This window comes from Poecilia reticulata, chromosome 15, assembly GCF_904066995.2.
Source record: "Poecilia reticulata chromosome 15, P_reticulata-male-v2, whole genome shotgun sequence".
NCBI lineage: Eukaryota > Metazoa > Chordata > Actinopteri > Cyprinodontiformes > Poeciliidae > Poecilia > Poecilia reticulata.
In genome coordinates, this window is record NC_088844.1 from 4,749,871 (window position 1) to 4,770,879 (window position 21,009).

At 38.6% G+C, this 21,009-nt stretch overlaps 1 protein-coding gene and 1 long non-coding RNA gene across 2 annotated transcripts; both read right to left on the reverse strand.

Annotated features, from left to right (window-relative positions):
* Positions 1–1,472: 1,472 nt before the first annotated feature.
* Positions 1,473–5,702, reverse strand: LOC145555187 (uncharacterized). Its single transcript, XM_081616625.1, has 2 exons — positions 5,539–5,702; positions 1,473–5,469 (listed from the first exon to the last, which is right to left on the reverse strand). The coding sequence occupies exon 2, from the start codon at positions 3,153–3,155 to the stop codon at positions 1,473–1,475; it is 1,683 nt and encodes a 560-aa protein (XP_081472751.1). The 5' UTR covers positions 3,156–5,469; positions 5,539–5,702.
* Positions 5,703–7,645: 1,943 nt separating this feature from the next.
* Positions 7,646–11,234, reverse strand: LOC145555127 (uncharacterized). The gene is made up of 2 exons (XR_014091215.1): positions 8,929–11,234; positions 7,646–8,074 (listed from the first exon to the last, which is right to left on the reverse strand). It is a non-coding gene; the product is annotated as an uncharacterized LOC145555127 (long non-coding RNA).
* Positions 11,235–21,009: the final 9,775 nt, after the last annotated feature.

Sequence of the window (21,009 nt, forward strand, 5' to 3'; positions counted from 1 at the left end):
CAATACCATAGAGGCCACACAACTGTCGGATCAAGGTGCTCTCAAAGTTTCGTCCCTGATCTGAGTGAATACGAGCTGGGACGCCAAACTTTGAGAACCACTCCGTCACCAAAACCTGTGCCACCGTGGATGCATGTTGGTCACGTGTGGGGACTGCTAATGTATACTTGCTGAAAACATCCGTCAAAACAAGAACATTCTCCAAACCATTACGAGAAGGCTCCAACACCGTGTAGTCCATGGCCAGGATCTCATTTGGCCGTGAAGCCAACAAATGCCCCATGAAACTATATACAGCTGGCTGAACATCCTTTGCAACTTGACATCTCTCACAGTTACGGCACCACAGTGCCACCTTACCAGACATGCCTGGCCAATAACAGCGGAGCCGGAGCAACTCCAACGTTCTCTCGACACCCTGATGTCCATGTCTCTGGTGGACCTCTGTTAGAACCTCCTCATGTAAAGCAGCAGGCAGCAATACCTGCAGTGTTCCCTCTGTGGTTCTAGGGAGGAAAACCTGGCGGTACAGAACTCCATCACGTTCCACCAGCCGATCCCATTGCCTCAGTAGAACTAAAGCAGGCTGCGACAAATTCTTGCGTTCCTGATGAGTTGGACGCCTTTTCTGCCTCCAGAAGTTCAAGATTTCCTGCAATACAGGGTCATTCTGCTGGAGAGCACAAAGATCAGGACGCGTGTACTGAGGGAAAGCTGTAATGGTGGCCTGAGTTACCTCAGAGTCCTTTTTCCCCAAAGCTTGCTGCAAAGGCTTAGGAAGTAAAGTACCTGGAAGCATAGCTTCCAGATCTTGTACCCCAGGAGAGTGCAGGCGAGACAATGCATCTGCATTCTTATTACTTTTACCTGAACGGTATTTTATGTCAAAGTCAAAAGACGCTAGCTGCGCTGCCCAGCGCTGCTCTGTAGCACCAAGCTTAGCAGAGGAGAGGTGGCTAAGTGGGTTATTGTCCGTGTAGACAATACACTTATGACCCAACAAATACTCACGAAACTTTTCGGTCATGGCCCATTTGAGTGCCAAAAACTCTAGTTTCATAGAGCTATAATTGGCCATATTCCGTTCCGGAGGTCTCAGTCCTCTGCTAGCATAAGCTATTGGTCTCACTTTACCTTCTTTCTCCTGTGAAAGCACAGCCCCTAGCCCACCATGGCTCGCATCAACTTCCAGTATAAATGGGATAGAGAAGTCAGCATAAGCTAGGACAGGTGCAGTGGTAAGCTTTTCTTCAGCGCCTCAAAACTGTTTTGACAAACCTCAGTCCAATGATCCAGGACCCCTTGGTCCCGTTTCTTCTTGAGCTTGGTACTTCCACTTTCAGCTACTAGTTTATGAAGTGGTGCAGCCAACTTGGCAAATCCCTCCACAAACCGACGATAGTAACTGGCGAAACCCAAAAACGAACGCAGCTCTGAGATGGTACTTGGGGGTTGCCAATTGGCCACCACTTCTACCTTACTTGGATCTGTGGAGACACCCTTATCAGAAATGACATGACCCAGGTAATGGACCTCTTGTTGGAAAAAGGCACACTTGACAACTTTACCTTAAGATTCTCTTTCTGCAGCCTCCCCAGCACCACCTTCAGCCTATCCAAGTGCTCATCTATGGTAGCAGAGAACACCACAATGTCATCCAAGTAAAGCAGCAGAGACTGGCACTGCTGATCGCCAAAGATTCTTTGCATCAGTCGCTGAAAAGTGCTAGGAGCATTACACAGGCCAAATGGCATGCGGTTCCACTCAAACAACCCAAAAGGGGTGCAAAAAGCAGTTTTACCTCGATCTTGTTCAGCCACTGGGACCTGGTTATAGCCGCTGGCTAAATCCAGGGTGGAAAACCAACATGCGCCTGTCAGTGCATCTAAAGATTCTTCAATCCGAGGAAGAGGGAAGGCATCTTTCCTTGTTTTACTATTAAGTTGCCTATAGTCAACACACATTCTAAGGTTCCCATCTTTTTTTCTTACCAAGACTATTGGGGATGCATATGGGCTGCAACTTTCTCTGATTACCTGAGTGTTCAGAAGTTGGTTAATATGTTCCTTCACCACATCATAATCAGATGGAGGAATCCGTCTGAAGCGCTGGCGAACAGGGGCATCATCCATGAGAGGAATCTCATGAGCAATCAGGTTAGTGCAACCTAAATCTCCATCATGGGCTGAGAAAACTGATGTATACTGTTTAAGAAGAGACCTCACCTTCTCCTGGTTATCTGCTGACAAACTTGACACGTCCACATCCTTCAGCAGATCCAGTGCCACCTCGGAAACGGACTGGGAGGCCATGGTTACAGCACAGGGCGACACCTCTGTTACACCAGCTGGCAAGCTTGCCATAGTGACTTCAACCAGGGTACCAACCCTGGTTCGGGGATAAAGAAGCACATCGGCACAACCCACATTGATGACCAGAATGTCAGCAATGCCATTCTCCACCCTAACCAGAGCAGGTGAGGCAAGCAATCCGGCTGGTAAGCCAGACTCCAAAGGCTCAAACAATGCACTCGTGCCTGCATATTTTTGAGAGCAGGTTGCTGCAACCAGTTTCATCATGCCACCAGGGATCCGACAAGCCCTTTTACCACCCACTCTGGCAATTCCAGGAGCTCCACCTGAGGCCTTCACACTAGTCAGGTGGCACTGATGCAAGGCCTGCCGAACAGGCTCAGAGGCCTGAGATAACACTGGCAGGTCAAATAAAGCCAAACCATGTTGTCCAAAAAGTTCTCTGTAGCATTTGCTGATAACATTCATTCCCAAGACACCAGGAAGGTGAGATGAACCACCCACTGGGGTGTTTTTAACCACCAACACACCACAGTGCATCATAGTTTTATCACAAAGTTCAACCTCAAGTTCTAGGTAGCCAATATATGGTATAGCTAATCCATTAGCAGCCCTAAGCTGTAGCCAGTTACATGTTTGAAGCTTATCTATACCCCATGGTTCAAAATGTTGGTGAAAGAAGCTTTCAGTGATCGTAGACACCATGGAACCAGTATCCAACAAACAAGGAACCAATACTCCTCCCATTTTCACTTCCAACTGGGGACAAGATGACATAAGCTTAGAAGCCTCCGAGCCAGAAAGACCACCGCCAGAACTGTGGCTCTGCAATTCGGCGGGCATTAGTTTTCCGACTGTGGGCCACGATGGGATTGCCTGGCAGACAGTTGGGTTTGTGGAGCGGACTGGGGAGGGGCAACACGAACACCATCACATTCTCTAGCAAAGTGACCAGGCTGCTGGCAACGTCTGCAAATGGCAGGGCCCCGGTTAAAAGTGGAACGGGTCTGCTGATGACCTTGCAGTGATGAGATACTTTGGGTGAGTTTGTTTAGCTGCTCTTGCTGTAGCTTCATCATCTCCCTTATTTCAGTCAACTCTGATGTTAAATGCGAGTTAGTCATCTGCTGGGGGCACTGCACCCCATATTGCAATCCAAGAACTGATGGAACAGAGTGACTGCGGCCCCTAACACCTCCAGACATCCCCTCACGCTCCCACCTGATTGCTTCAGCCCGGACATCTAACAATGTGGCTGTCGGTTTTACACGCACAAACTGCTTTAACTCACGACGTAGTGAGCCATCGATGACATGCTCAACAAATTGGTCACGCAGTAACACTTCAGCATTAGGAATGTCACCTGGGGCTTGCTGCTTAACAGCGGCCATTAAACTCATTAATGCAAGAGAAAACTCTTGTAATGTTTCTCCTTCTTGCTGCCGCCGAGAAAAGAAAGCCTCCTGCAGGGCAACATACGAGTCTGAACACCCATACAGCTCCTTAAGCACAGCAATTATTTTGGCTGGATCCTCTCTTTCTGCCCTGGGACGGAACTTAATTTCCTCATGTGGCTCTCCTTCTAGGTGGTCAAATAAGAAAAAGGCCTGATCCAACTCTGATAGGTGACGGGCTCTCATACAAGCCTGCACTTCCTCTAACCACTCCACCAAACCGATACCTTTTCTTCCTCTGAAAAAGGGACATTTTCTATCCCGGGGAACAAGCACCAACCTCTCCATCGGTTGGACACCAGCATTAGAAGACGACGCAGATGGAGTGGCAGGCTCAGCACTTGAACCAGGTGCAACAGAAGCTTGTCCACATCTCAGCCTCTCATTCTCTGCCCTTAGCTGCAAGATTACCTCCTTTAACTCCTGCAACTCTTCTTCCATAGCTACAATTTTACACAAGAGATGAACAGGAGTTCTGGACCCACGTATGGGAAACACTGCTGCTTTGTTTCAAACAATAAATATAAACCGAAGAAGGAGAAGAGAGAAAAAAAAAAAAACACAAGTGGAATGTCTGTTCTCAAAGGAATCCTGCCAACAACGCCAGATTGTGGCAACACTAGGGTAGGAGTCTGGTACTCTGCTCCTCACAGCAGGGTAACCAGAAGTTGTCAACAACGCCACCTTGGGAATTGCACCCAAGGAAATATACTGCCAGTAGGCTCGAGGTTCGTGACCACAGAGAACAAGACTTTTCCAAAAAAAATGGGATTACATTTATTATTTCATGTTAAAAAGTAGACAATCACAACATAAGGAACACAATAGGAAGGGGGTGTACAGTACTGAGGCCTACCAGCAGGGGGAGGACGGTCCAAATGGGAACTGGTTCCTAAAATAAATGTATAAATCCAAAATAAATCACCCCAAACACTTGTGAACAGGCATTCAATCGTGAAGAAACCCCAACACCGGCCACTCGCACAACACAGTTCCAGTCTCCCAGGAGGCCCCTCCCACTACCGTCAGCTCTCAGCCTGGAGACAAGGGGGTGGGGTCAAACAAGCAAATACAAAAAAAACACAATTACTACAATTTACACTTGGCCAAAGACTAAAATGAGGTTACCTCCAACCTAACCAATTAAAATAATCAATGTTTTAATAGAATAGTTTAAAACAATCCATGGCTGCTTCCTGCAGTGAAGCTGGAGGGTACACAAAATAGAATGTTCCAAAGTAACAAATTCAAACCAAAGAAAACCCAAAACTAAAGAAACCAAACAAATTAACAAAGCAGTTGCGACAATAAAACAGCTAACCAATGAAGCAAGATAAAGTAACCAAAAAAAATGAAAGAAAATACTGAAACAAAACAGCAGGGTCTCCAGTGAGCTGCAGCAGTGACAGAGCTGGAATTAAATCAAAAGGTTAGTAGGTGATTTTCAGACAATGGAAGGCAGAGGAAACCATTGTCACCTACCAGAGCTGGATGACTTTACCCCAAACCAGAGGATCCTTTCCAGCCCACAGCAGGAGGATCAGCTTTCCAATATGTGCTATATATAAATAATTGTTATTTTTGGTGTTATGGAGCTGTATGGGTGCAATAAAACAATACATACCCGTTTTATGTGAAAACTGCACTGGGGAGGGTGAATCACAGCCACACCCCAGTACCAAGCAGGAGCTTCCAGTGGTTTTCTAGATGTAAACAATTTAAGTCAAATATTGAATTTGTAGGTCTTATGCTGAAGGAGAAACATTACTTACTGATGTAGAGCTTTAAAACATGCACGCTACCCAAGTGACCTTCCCAATGACGTGACCAAATGCCAGCATAAGCAACAAGGTGAGAGAGTCTGCCTTTATACTCTCCACCCCTCATGAGGTGATTAGGGGCCAGGTGTTTTGAATATTGGGGCAGGCTTCTTCCTGCTACATTCGCAATGAAAAGATGAATGAAGGGATATCATTTTGTTTACATATCAGTAGAAGTCACTTGAAAGAACATATGTTCAAAATATTTTATTTATATTTGTTTATTTAAATATTTTACTGACTTCTTGTACAGGTTTGTGACTGACATTTACCTCCAGCGTTACAGGCAGAGAGTAAAGAGGTCTGGTCATGTGACCTTTCACACTAGATACTAGTATGGGGAAATTTTTATGCCATGGTTTCAGACTGAAAATGTGCTCTTGGATTATGGCAAAAAAATTCCCCCATAGACTATAGCAACTTCATAGGTTTCGCATGCACTCAGATTTTTGTCCATAATGGAAGAAAAAAACCCCAACAATAAACAAAAAAACAAGCAAGAGTTTTTCTTTTAATATTGTCATTATTTAAGGACATAAAATGAGATATAATTCAACTTTGAAATCTTTCACTGACAACTACAGCTAAGATGGCCATTCCTTGAGAACAAACTGAGAACCTGACAATCTGTCTGTTTATCATATATTAAGCTAAACAATGAGTATGCCACAGACTTCCGTTTTAGCACTTCCGCATTTTTATGCCACATAGAGTGGTTCCGGTGCACAGGCAACAGTATGTTAACAGTGGCTCCTCCGTCCTGCAGGTCTATTAATGATGCCTATAGAATTATTCAGACGTCCTGAAACGCTCCAACAACAAAGGATTTAAGCTGGATGTGTCAAAACTTAACAATAACTTCGAAGGTAAGTTAATAAATCGTTTGTATTCATCATAATGCCTCATATGTCAGACGTAGCTAACAGGGACAAGCTTACAAAGGTGCTATGTAAATGTTAAGTGTTTTGATTATCTGTGCATTGTGCAATCTACATATCTATGCTTTATAGATAGATAAAGATATATATCTATATAAACATATATAGATCTGTCTATATTGTGTCCAAGCTATCAGTCGAAGCTGAAGTTAGCTTCCTAATGTAGCATCTAATTTGGAAAATAGCTAAGGGGCGATTACACTTAATTTTTTACTATCTTGAGCTTTTTTAATGTGTTGTATTTTAAAAACTACAACACCTAGACATTTCAAACCTAAGTAGATTATTCTGTACTAACAGCAGAATAAATAAAACATTTGTGAAACCTTCTGATTTGTGAAATTTGTAAAATGTCAATAGATTCCAGAACACATTAGATCTCAATTATTAATTTGACATTATTTATCATTTTAACTTTCCGTTTTCTTTTTTTTAATCTTTATTATAGTTGGAGTTGGACAGTTCTGTTTGATGGCTTCCTGGAGGGAGAGATTGGCTGAGCTATTGTTGCCAACAACTTTTCTCCTGCTGCCAACGTTTTTGCTTTTCTTTATATAAAGTATTTCTATCAGTTACTCTTTTTCCGTTTTGTATACAGTATTTTTTTATTTTTACCTTAATGCTTACCTGGTCAGTTGAGGTGGAAATGTACATCCTCTTGATTACTGACAAATGTCAGAACCACATGGACTGAGTTGGTTACATCAGATCAATCTGAATCTTTATTTCTCATTAAACGACTGTAATTTTAAGACATTGTTATGAAATTTCATGTTTATTCTGCTGTGACGATGACTACATTCTTGCAATTAAAATTTCTTGTATCCTGACCGTAATGCTCCCTTATACAACTCACAGAACAGATGACTGAAATAAAGGCACTTTTTTAAAAAGTATTTTCTGTGATTTTATTATAGAAATTGAGGACGGGAGGAATCGATTAAAATCAAATCTGGTATGAAAGAAAATCTTGTATCATCATGACTAACAACATATCACTTAATATTCACATTTCTTTGTGTTGCATTTTAACATCTCACTTGAATTCCTGATCTACTTGCAAATACTTGATATAACGTAAACACTGAGAATAGGAGAAAAAGTTTGTGAGATGTAGAGAATTACAAATGAAATAAAATTTTATTGTGGGTGCAAACAGGATAGCAAAATGAACAGTGAATATATAATATACTTCCTAGCAGCTAATCAGACATCAGACTTGTTTTGCCTTTACTGGTGATGAAAACTCGTCACTCTGGAGGAGAGGAAGCCCAGCTCAGCCCCGTCCAGGATGACAGCAGTGTCAGGGTAGCCAGCAAAGTCTGCAGGTAGATTTTTGCATATCTGGTGCTCTGGTTTCAAGATCATAGTTTAAACAAGTACTGTAAATAAAAAGTCAAGTACTGTAAATAAAAAGTTAGTCCACGTTGTGATGATCCGGCAGACCGTGGACTGATGGATGCTGTCAGCTGGTCCAGGTGCTTGGATCCAGTGGAAAGGTAATCGGCACAGAGGCTCAATCATGACTCACGAGGTGTTACGATGCAAACCTGAAAAATTAAAAAGAAAAAAAACTAATAAGTGTCCATATTTAGCTGCACAACGTAATCAAAACTAATAAATCCTCAGCTCTTTTTGAGAGTTTTGCTTGAAAATAAATTGACAATATCTCAGGAAATTAAATGTGTAAGTGAAATGGTTCTGGTATCACAAAGAAACTGCAAAAAATGTTTCAGAGGTGTAACAACACTGAAGTTACTGAGTAAGAGTGAACTAAAATACTACTTAGAAAATGCATGTTAAAATCTGAATACTCTTTTGAAAGTGTGCAGCTGAAATTAATTTAAACTACTAGCAGGCAAAGCACAGTGTTCGCCTAACATCTGCACCAACAGTAATACAAAAAAATGATGCATATAAGAGGCATTTGTTTATAAAAGTCGAGGCAAACCTAAATTTACCATTTTAAAAAATAAAAAGCAGCGGGACGATGTAACTTCATAACCTCATTTTCTAAGCAGAATCTCAGAAGGGAGAAAAAGAGAAATTACGTGTAACGCAAGAACAAATTATAGCAGCCAAGTGGAAAAATTCACTTTAACGTGGATTATAATTATGAAACAGATTTGTACCATTTGTTCTGTGGTTTTTTATGTGGGTCGGTGCCACTTAAACTGCTGTAAAGCGAAGGTTTTGGACCTTAATCTGACTGACTAGTTTGGGCTGAAGCGTTGCTGCTCTCGGCTGTTCTTAAATTACCTGCCATCGGAGGGGCTCCTCTCTCCGAATGCATGTTAAATGTATTTTATATAATTGTCACATAAAAAAAGCTAAGGAGTTGCCTAAAAATAATTTCATACTCCGTATAACAGAAACGCAAACATCAACACACGTATTGACTTACCTTGTGCCGAATCGCTGCCTCTGTTCTCAGCCTGTTGCCGTAGCAGTGGATTTCCTCCGGCATTATTTTCCTCCAACAAATTATTCCAGTGAACGAAGCACGTACAGCTCCCTTTTAACCTCCGTCTTCCCATTTCTGACGCTGGATCTTCAATATCTTCAAGCTTTGAAATAGCAGGCAGCTACAAACCGGGTGTTAGCTGTAGTGGCTAAGTTTTGGCGACAGTCTGCTGTCGCCTTGATATAAGCAGGAAAATGAAAAAAACTAAGCACTGGATGGTACCGGCTAATTACTGGACACAACGGCACACCACAAAACTCGGTTGTTGTACCAGTAGCTCAACAGATATTTTAAGTTTTGCGTCTTTTTCATGGTACAGATCTTGCAGCTTTGGGTAAAAACAATAGGAGCAAGCAGGACCCGGAACCAATCTATGTGGCATAAATTCAAACGGAAATACGTCACCACCAGCAACAACTGATTTTAAGGAGTTTAACTAACTGGCTAGGCCAGTGTTTCTCAACCTTTTTTGGGCCAGCGCCCCCCCAGCCTTTATCCAGTGCCCCCCACCAAAGAATTTGCAGGCTACTTTGCACTGACCATTATTTTGTCATTAATATTACTATCACTATTGTAGATGTTTAGATATTTATGCTTGTTTCTGTATTTATCATCAAAAATAATTTCCCAGAGAACAAAAAAGTCATGGGTATAGAAATTATTTTCACAGGTGTCTACAAAAATGCAATGAACATTCAAGTTAAAATTGGTAGGCCTTGCAGCAGCCAATCAGAGTGGAAAAAATATTCTTATTTTGTGCCATTTTCTAGTTGTTAAATGTTGCACAAAATGACCAGATAAAAGATGTTCAACATGCCAGTTAAACTTTGAACTATTTGCAAAACAACTGAGCTCTGCAACATTAAAACATGGATAGAACTGTAACTACATTAATCATAGCTCTTCTTCTCTTCAGTGTTAGTCAGTTTCTGGTGGTGCAGCTCTATGCTGCCTTCAGGAGAATGGGACATCAGAGTATCATCCATAAAACTTCACCCACATGCCATTTATTGTGCAAACCAGAGCTTTCAGTGGAAAAACAAAAGTTCCAGGTCCTTTTAATGCCATACAAATATGAGACAGAAACATGGATTATATCTTTATATAGACCTGTCTATTGATTTATAGATTAATAGTTTTGCTGGACAGAAATTACAAAGAACAAATCTGGTTCTTAATCAAATCCTAATGAGTCAAATTGAAAGTGTCATGGAGTCATCAGCCTCATGACATTAACACTGACATGAAAAATAATATTGAAGAAATAAATATATCAAATCTAATTAAAAACATAAATAAGTGATCAGTTATTTACTGTTATGGTCTTTAAGATATATTTATTCTCAGTACTAGATGTGGTCTCAACAAATCCATGTCATTTTAGCAATATTATTTTACCTTTTGTCTGGAAATAGTGTCTGTTTATTCTTGCCATACAGTCCTCTGTATAAAGTATTGCTCTAAAGGTCTTGCCATACCAGTTTATTCCTCTGTATTTACTTTAGTTTCTTAGTTTATTCTTGCATTTTGTTCTTCATTCATTTCCATTTAGTTTCATTTGATTAGCATTATCCTCTCTTGGTTTATTGCTATGTCCACTTTAGTTTCTTTCCTGTTGCAAGATTTATTTGATCGTTTATTGAAGCTTACCATCGGTAATCTCATCACCTGCTGCGCCTCCTAATCAACAAATGATGCGTTTCACATCATGTGTTGATTTTTTTCACTGTTCAGCGTCGGATTCTCTGTTTTTATGCCATAATTCACATATAGATCGTCGCTCCGTTTTATGTCCCGCTTCTCCTGTTTCAGAGTTTTGAGTAATGTGCGGGTCTTTATTTATTTTTTACCCCCTAACGTGCAGGGCGGTCGGGAAGCGGATGGGGAAAAAGCAGACTGGCATAAACCTCTTAAAACAACGGAAATAATTTCTGCATTCTGATTATTGAAATTTAAAGTGCTGTGTTGTTCTATCACCCCCGTGATTTTAGCTACCAGTAGCAGGAGAACGAAGCTGCGCCAAGAAGCTAACAGAAGCTAACAAACACTGAATAGAAGAAGAGCTGCCATCAATACAGTTGCAGCCAAGCATGGTTTAATGTTACACAAGACAGTTTTACCAAGTTGCTCAAAGTCTAAACTGGCATTGTTGTGCATTTAAGGTGTAAAGTTTACCTTCGACCAAACGCACCCCAAAGGCATCCCAGCGCCCCACATTTTGTAAAAATGTCTGCCTGTGCCCCCTGCCGTCCTCTGAACGCCCCCTAGGGGGCGGTACCGCCCACGTTGAGAACCGCTAGGCTAGGCAAAGGCTCAATATTAGGACATAAAAACTAACTCAATTGACTAGTAATAGTACTGTCCTAAGGGTACACAACATTAATGAAATACTAAAAAGACAGTGGAGTGAATTTTTTCCATTGAAACCAGAATTAAGGTGTGCCTTTCACTGAGAGTAGCCTGGGTTAAAAACTTCCTCTTGCTAGAAATGTAGAAGGGTGAAAAACGAGTTCTTAGTAAATTAAAAATGATAAGTAAGAAAATACGCACCCCAACATAATTTTTATTTCTGCATCTTTAATTTCTCATTGTAATAAGTTCTTTAGTGTTATTTTAGTTAGTCCACACACAACCGCTAGGGGCGCTGCCGCGTTGGTGGCATAAAGAAGATTGAGCACACAAGAAGAATAAATCTTCCGGTTGAATGTGAAGGAAGCGCAACGTGTGTGTCTCGTCTTTCTCATACCACAGGTCAGTAAAAATGTGTTTTATGCATATATATTAGTTTTCTTGGAATAATTAAAAAAGTTCTTGAATCGAATCTCAACTAATGAGTCGCGAAGTTCGCTTTTTAATTGCTATTGTGTACGAAAACGGGACTTGTTCTGAAGGCCAATTGGAGTTAATGCTAGCGGGCCTGTACACGTGTGTGAGAGCTAGCTGAAGGACAGCGGAGTTCATTTGAATTTGTATTTTGCACTTTTTGAGAGAGTTCTCACTCAAAGGACATCGTTCTTTTTTCTTTATTGTATTTTACGTGATTCTTTTTGATTCTTGTTGAAAAACCAGATAAATTATATCTTCGTGTGAAACTGAGTACCGGGGTACAGTATTAAAGGAGCATCAGGGCCGTGCAGAGACCACTAAAGGGGCATGTGCTCAACAACAAAAAAAGGGCACATCTAACCGCATTCTAGGACAGAATATTAACAGCCTCTCAGCTTTCAGAGTTTAATAAACAATGATAAATTACAAAAATGTGAGATATACAATCAAAGCTAACGAACATCTCCATATAGAGCATAACACTATGCCTATGTAAGATATTTTATTAGTAATTTCTTTCTGCAGGTCTATTTTGTTATAGGAAAGTATTGCAATATTCAAACCTGCAATTTAGCAAGATATGCAAATCAGAGCTGGACCAGACATATTTTGTCTTTACAGAATTACACTATTGAAAATATAAACAAGGGCACAATGTAGCCTTTTTGTGACTGTAATCTATAAAACAAAGATCTGCCTGTTTGCTGCAGTGGGAATGAAGATGGTCCATTCAGGAAAGCAGAGCTGCATCAAACTTTATCGTGGAACTGCAGAAAAACGAAAACCAAAAGCAAAAATTGAATTGTTAATGCATGCCACCATGAGAAAGGCCTACTGAGTTTTGTTTAAAAAAACTTTAAAAAATATTTAAATCGCACATTTCTGACTCATGAAGCTAACTTTTTTTGCAAAACAAACTTATTTGCGCTTGTCAGAAATCTTTTCTTGTTATTCTAAGTTTTTGTTTGTGACTCAAAGTTTTGCTTGTGATTCTCACATGATGTCTTGAGCAGGGCCTAAAATCACAACAAAAGATTCCTGATGTGTGCAAATGAATGTTTATGTTTGGTAAAAAATGAGTTATTTAATTAAAAAAGAGTCTTTTAAACAAAACTTCTTTTTTAAAGGAATCATTACAATTCCAAAAGTTTTGATTACAATTTTATTTTACTTTAACTGAGGTTAGTTTTATTTTTTTCCATTGAATAATTAGGAAACAAATTTAACTTCATACTCTGCAAACCAGACCCTAAACTTAAAGTCTGGATTGAGTTTTTTCCCCGTCATTAATGACACACTTTTATTACATTCATTATACCTATCATGGTAATTCAGGGTGAGATATTTTTAAGTCTAAATGAATATCCTTGTTGGACTTTTATTTAAGTGTTATTCTCCTTCAAGATACATTTACCTAATGCCAGAATAAATGAAATGTACATTATGCAGCAAAGGAAATTAGAAGATTGGACATATATCCATTATGGAGATGATCGGTTTTGGACGGGCGATGTGCCCTTATTGCATAAGCAATACTAAAGAATGACTGATATCATTAAAGATACAGGGGAGAAGTTTTTTAGTTATCTAGCTTTGCTAGCAAAGTCGCTAGCTAGCAGCTAGCTAATAGCACATCAACAGCCTAATGTCTGTATAATAGAAATACTGAATCGAAAGATAAGAACAGTTTTTCCTCACCTGGCTGTCTCCTCCCGCTCAGTAGTTCTTCAAAGATAGGCAGACGCAGAGGCCGGTCAGTGTCTGTTGTATTTCATTACCTCTCTGCTTAAACCGCAACTCCGAGCTGAAGCAGAAACGATACTTCAACGTTTTCCGTCATCTGACAAGCAGCAAGTCTACTCCACTTTATTCACCAAAAACGTTTTTTTTATAATTCACCAAAAACTGTTCTGTAACCTGTAATGTTCGCTACGTTGAGCTCCGCAGTTAGCCGCCTTATCTCACAATGCGAGAGGCAATTGCGTCATGCGTCACGGGCAAAAGGTCAAAGATAACAAGGTGACTGGCTTATTATGTTGTACAAAAAATAAACAAAAAAGCAAATAATTTTAGCACATGTTTTTATGTGTCAGAAGAGGGCTTAGGAAATAATAATACCAAAAATAAATAAATAAAAAATTTGACCAAAAGGGCACTTGGGGGCAAGGAGCAAAAAGGGCAGGTGCTCAAGCACCCCCAGCTCCCCCCTCTGCACGTGCCTGAGGAGCATTGCACCTTTTTCAGTTTGATATTGAGAGAATAGTTGTTTATGCAAGGTGTAAAATATATTGTTCTACTAAAATAGATATTGTTAAAAGCTAAAATGCTTAAATGTTCAAATATATTTTATTTATTTTATTTTGATAGTTATTTAACTATCAAAGTGTATTTACAAAAGGTCTCAGAAAAGAAGACAAGGTATTGAATTTAAAGTACTAACTACAAAATTAATACGGTTTAGAGAAGTAAAAGCTATTTGTGAATTAATTTTGTATCCATCCATCCATTTTCTTTACACCCTTGTCCCTTAGTGGGGTCGGGAGGGTTGCTGGTGCCTATCTCTAGCTAACGTTACGGGCGAGAGGCAGGGTACACCCTGGATAGATCGCCAGTCTGTCGCAGAATTAATTTTGTAAATTTATAGAATTCATAATGCTAAATAAAGCATGTTAAAAGAATGATTGTTTGGTTTAAAGATATATTACAGTCATTTCTGATGCAATGGTTCTCTACCTGAAGTATGTGATACCTGAAGTTTGTTGTATATGAAGTATGTTGTATAGAAAGTGTGTTTATAACACTGAAGAAGAATAAATCTTCCGGTTGAATGTGAAGGAAGCTCAATGTGTGTCTCGTCTTTCTCATACCACAGCATCACATGTTGAGGGAAGATTGTCTTTTACATTACCCTCAGCCATCCAAGGTTGCAGGGTAACACAAGTTTAGCTTTAGCATTAACACTATAACTAGTTAATGAAAAAATAGTTAATTATTTCAAATCTGTGCTAAGATGGCAATTGGTTCATGGTTAAGGGGCTCAACAAGCTAGCAAATTTATCTTTAGCATTAGTGCCATTGCTAAACTAGCTAAACTTGTAATCAAATCCACAATTTTTTATGTTTTGATGACAACTTCAAAATTTTACTTTCTCTCTATTAGCCAATATATTAATTCATAAAATATAGGAATGTCTATCCCTGTTGGACACATGACAAGAAAATGTTTAGGCAAAAATTTACTAAATGTAAAGATGTAACGTCACATTTACACACTAATAATCTAGAGTAACACAAATAATTCTAATGTCTAATATTGGTATATTCCAAAATTCGCCTTCATATTGCATATCCCAGGTGAAAAAATTATTTAGTATATTTCGAACATACTTACATTTGCATAAGTACATTTTAAGCATACTAAGTATTAAGTGTACTACATATAAATACAAAGTATACTAACAGCATGCTTGTACCAATTTTCATATCATATCTTTAAACACTTAAATATAACTGTACCAAAATACACTTTTAAGAAATATAATAAAAGTATACTTAAGCAAACAAAATATGTATTTACTCAAGTGTACCAATGAAACAATATGCTTTTAAACATATTTTAAAATATATGCTCAAAATAGAAATTTGTAAAATTCACTTAAAGCTTACTTTAAAAGTTAGGTATATAGTGAAATATACTGAAATTTCAGTATGTTTTAAATTACATCTGAGTGCATACATTAGGCTAATGAAGTATGCCTTTTTAGGTGCCTTCATAATCTTTTACTATTTTATTAAAATGGCAAAAAATAAAATAAAATTAACAATCCTTATAGTGGAACTTGATGTAACATCAGGACCGGCCCAAGGCATAAGCAAACTAAGCAGCTGCTTAAGGCCCCAGGGACACTAAGGTGCCCCCTCAGTGGATTAGAATTTTTATTTTCTTTTGTAATAATTTCTATGTCATTATAATATAAAAAACACACAATTTCACTATGAAGTGATTTTTTTTTACAATAACATATATTTGATAATGTATGAAGAAATTATTTTATTGGTAGGTACTGGACTGTTTTCCGGTAATATGAGCTGCCGTGCAATGAGCAGTACGCATTGCACGGCAGCTTGTTTTGCTTGCTCAAAACAAGTCCTTTTATGGACTTATCATTTTATGGATAAGTCCATAAAAGGACTTATCCTTCGGGGAGGGAGAAAAGAAAGAGGAAGAATAGAAAAAAAACCCAAGATAAAGGTTTGTTTTAATGTGCTTTGGTAATGTAATGTAAAAGATTTGAAAAGCTGCTAATAAAAATGTAGCTTGAATGGCCGAGTTCAACAGCCAAACATTTATGCTAGGGTTTTTGTGTTTGTGTGAAACTGAGTTTAAACTTTTAATGAGTTGATTCTCATGGTTGGCTCTGTATATTTCTGAGGTATTTTTGACTTCAAAACACGGTGTTTGATAACGGTTTGATAACAGTAATTAAAACTTCTCAATGTTTTACATTGTCTAGCAAAATGTTTTTATTTCAGGCTACATAGTTGCTACATCGATGAGCTACAGCTCTTTAGCAGGAAGTGTGTCCTGTAAACTGTGGGTGTTTTGTTTTGCATGGCACATTGCTGCCATCTGTTGGACTTTTAGGGAACTGCTTGACTTTTATGTTATTTAATCAGTACGGTTGTTTGCTAGCGGTAGAGCAGATGAACACACGGGTTTGTTATGAACACCGCATTCCAGGTTGAGTTCTTCAAAGCAATGCCTGTAAGTAGCAGCTAATACTTCAAAGCAAGCCTTTATGTTAACATATGAGGAATTCATATGTTAAAGTTACTTTCCCTCAATGGAATATACTAGTCAGTCCCAGTGACCGTTTCACTGTTTCTCAACCTTTTTTGGGCCAGCGACCCCTAGCCCTTATCCAGGTCCCTCACCGCCCCCCACCAAAGAATTTGCAGGCTACTTTGCACTGACCATTATTTTATCATTAATATTACTATCACTATTGTAGAGGTTTTGATTTTTATGTTTGTTTCTGTATTTATCATCAAAAACAATTTCCCAGAGAACAAAAAAGACATGGGAATAGAAATTATTTTCACAGGTGTCTACGAAAAATGCAATGAACATTCAAGTTAAAATTGGTAGGCCTTGCAGCAGCCAATCAGAGTGGAAAAAAAAATTCTTATTTTGTGCCATTTTCTAGTTGTTAAATCTTGCAAAATGACCAGATAAAAGATGTACAACATGCCAGTTTAAAAATTGAACTATTTGCAAAACAACTGAGCTCTGCAACCTTAAAACATGGATAGAACTGTAACTACATTAATCATAGCTCTTCTTCTCTTCAGTGTTTCTGTTGGTTTCTGGTGGTGCAGCTCTGTGTTGCCTTCAGGAGAATGGGACATCAGAGGATCATCCATAAAACTTCACCCACATGCCATTTAATGTGCAAACCACAGCTTTCAGTGGAAAAACAAAAGTTCCAGATCCCTTTAATGCCATACAAATATGAGACAGAAACATGGATTATATCTTTATATAGACCTGCCTATTGATTTATAGATTAATAGTTTAACTGGACAGAAATTACAAAGAACAAATCTGGTTCTTAATCAAATCCTAATGAGTCAAATTGAAAGTGTCATGGAGTCAACAGCCTCATGACATCAACACTGACATGAAAAATAATATTGAAGAAATAAATATCAAATCTAATTAAAAACATAAATAAGTGATAAGTTATTTACTGTTATGTTCTGTAAGATATAGTTTTTTCTCAGTACTAGATGTGGTCTCAACAAACCCATGACATTTCAACAATATTATTTTACCTTTTATCTGGAAATAGTGTCTGTTTATTCTTGCCATACAGTCCTCTGTATTAATTATTGCTCAAAAGGCCTTGCCATAATAGTTTATTCCTCTGTATTTACTTCAGTTTCTTAGTTTATTCTTGCATTTTGTTCTTCATTCATTTCCATTTAGTTTCATTTGATTAGTATTATCCTCTCTTGATTTATTGCTTTAGTTTCTTTCCTGTTGCTAATTTGTTTTATCGTTTATTGACGCTCACCATCAGTAATATTCACTCATCACCTGCTGCGCCGCCTAATCGTCATGTGTTTCACATCATGTGTTGATTTTTTCACTGTTCAGCATCGGATTCTCTGTTTTTATGCCATAATTCACATCTAGTTCGTCGCTCCGTTTTATGTCCCGCTTCTCCTGTTTCAGAGTTTTGAGCAATATGTGAGTCTTTTTTTTTTAAGCCCCTAAGGTGCAGAGCGGTCGGGAAGCATATATGGGGAAAAGGCAGACTGACATAAACCTTTTAAAACAACGGAAACAATTTCTGCATTCTGATTATTGAAATTTAAAGTGCTGTGTTGTTCTATCACTCCCGTTTCATACCGGACCACTTAACCGTGTTAACGCTATAAAATGAGCGCTCTATTGTGGTATCACCCATGGAGGGATGTAAAGTATACCTTCAACCAAACGCCCCCCAAAGGATTCCCAGCGCCCCTCTTTTGTAAAAATGTCCGCCAGTGCCCCCTGCCGTCCTGCGAACACCCCCTGGGGGGCGGTACCGCCCATGTTGAGAACCGCTACTTTAGAGAAAATGTGAAAAATATTTCACCAAGTATCAAATTGCTTTAATGCAATGTCACAGTATTGCACTATTACTCCAGACAAAGTGACATTTCTCCTTCCTAAGAACGGTGAGGATCAATGGCAGAACATTCCCATTCACTGCACTTTACAGAAAGCTACAAAAAAAAGAATAAAACTATAGAGCAATTAATCAGAGAAAACACTTGTATTTTAAAGAGTACAGAAAAACGGCAAAGAAAAAGTATGACTTACAATTGTGGACTCGCTATGTCTCAATCATCATCAGAACTGATAATAGAGACAGGATGCCTGGGGTGGAAAAAACATTTCAGGATTTCAACATTTCAGCCTGTTTATCTTAGAAATAGAAAAAACTAGTCAGCAATATCATGGAAGCAGTTTATGCTGGCATTTACTATGAAGCTGTTTTAAGTGTGGATTTTAGGGAGACAAACTACCTCTAAAGCTTTCCATCCTTGAGTTGAATACGCTGGTCCTTGCAGTGTGGTGAGGGGGGCTCGTGGTGCAGTCATCAGATGAGACAATCTACATTTTATTAATTGTTAACTTTCAGAGCCCAGTGATGGACTGGTGACCTGTCCAGGGTGAATCCCATCTATCATCTGATGACTGCTGGAGATGGGCACCACTAGCCTACCCTCATCACCCTGCAAGGATCAGCATGTTGGATGGAAAGCTTTTAACGTAGTTTGTCTCCTTTAAGTCCACACTTAGAATAACATCATAGTTGATGCCAGAATCAACTAATTTTATGATATTGTTGACTATTTTTTTCTACTTCCAACATATAAAGGCAAAGAAGATACCCAGAAATGTTTTTTTCACTCCAGGCATCTGGTCCCAATCATCAGTTCTGATGATGTCACATACATAGCAAGTTCACAATGTCTTAAAATTGTAAGTCATTCTTTTTTCTTTGTCATTTTCTGAACTCTTTAAAATACAAGTATTTCTTCTGTTTAATTACTCTGTTGTTCTTTTTTGTAGGTTTCTGTAAAGTGCAGTGGTGCAGTGAAAGGGAATGTTCTGTCGTTGATGCTCACTGTTCTTAGGAAGGAGAAATGTCAGTTTGTCTGGAGTAATACTGGAATACTGTGACACTGAATTAAAACAATATTCTGTCCTTGGTGAAACATTTTTCACATTTCCTCTAAAGTGTACCTATTGTTTTATTGTGCTAATTTTTATAAGCATGTTGTCTGTAAACTATTAATAGATTGACAGTTTGTACAGTTCTCTGATTGACAGTTTGTACTCTTGAAAAATGTTAATATATTGAATACACAATGTAATTTTTTTTCAGCTGTAAAGTGTGTTGTAATTGATCCTTCTGTGTCCTGGTAACCTGATATGTTTGCAATACTGTAGTGTGTAGTGAAGCATGTATGTACAAAGTGGCAAAGGAGAATAAAAAAATACATTTATAAGTCACTAAAAAGTGTACTTATAAATGTCTTATATTATTCTCCTTATACTAAACGTTTGGTTTAGAAGTAAACTTTTAGTGACTTTATTAGCAATTATACTAAACCAAAAGTGTAACTGGAGCATACTGTGATCACACTACTAACATATAAAATATGTAATGTTCATATACTTATGTAATTCGTTTACAAAAATAGTACACATAAGGTATACTAATCAAGCACATTTATATTACATAAAGAGCGGTATACTTAAAGTATACAAAGTATAACGTTAGTTATTCCAAAAATATATGTAGTACACTTTAAATTGTGCTTTTCTACAATATAATTAGTATTAAAATACACCAAGTGCGAAATGTGTTTTTCCAAAAGTATACTAATGATTAGTCTGGCTTTCAAGTATGCTCAAGTAGGCTAAAATTTAACATGCTTAGTATATTTATTGTTCACCTGGGGATGGCAACCAAATATTTTATTTATAGACTTCTAACAAATAATTTTAAGTAAATGAAGAAACGGCTGTTGCATTTATTTTTCTAGGAGGCCGCTAGAAATCTAGGCCTGTCATTTAGCATGTAAACAACGCATTGTTTTCAGTATTCCTACAATATCACAGATTCACTCTGCTGTCATTAACTGAATGAAAAGTGTCCAATCTCCTTGAATGTTGCGTTGAGATAAAGGTCCTGGGAAACAGAGTTGAAGGTCAGTCTTCACCAACACAGTTTGAAGTGTTTTTGAAAGAAAAAGGGAAGAAAATCAATTTCACACATGTGAGGCAGTTATGATGAAGTCATGTTTTAAAATGAATGCATTTCTATAGTCATATCCTCACCCTGCTTGTGATCATATGATGGCTTGTACTTGTATTACGTTTTGTCAAGTACAGAGGACCCAGATTGCTTCACACCACAGTCATTCACCCATTCTTTCTCTCTCGCTCTCTCTCACACACACACACGCACGCACACACACACACACACACACACACACTGTGTTTGCTTTTTGCTCCATATAGAAGTGCTGCAATGATGCCTCACCATTTGCAGAGTCAATTAAAATTAATGTCCATCAATCCATCCATTCATTTTTTTCTGCTTCATCCGGGGTCGGGTCGCAGGGGCAGCA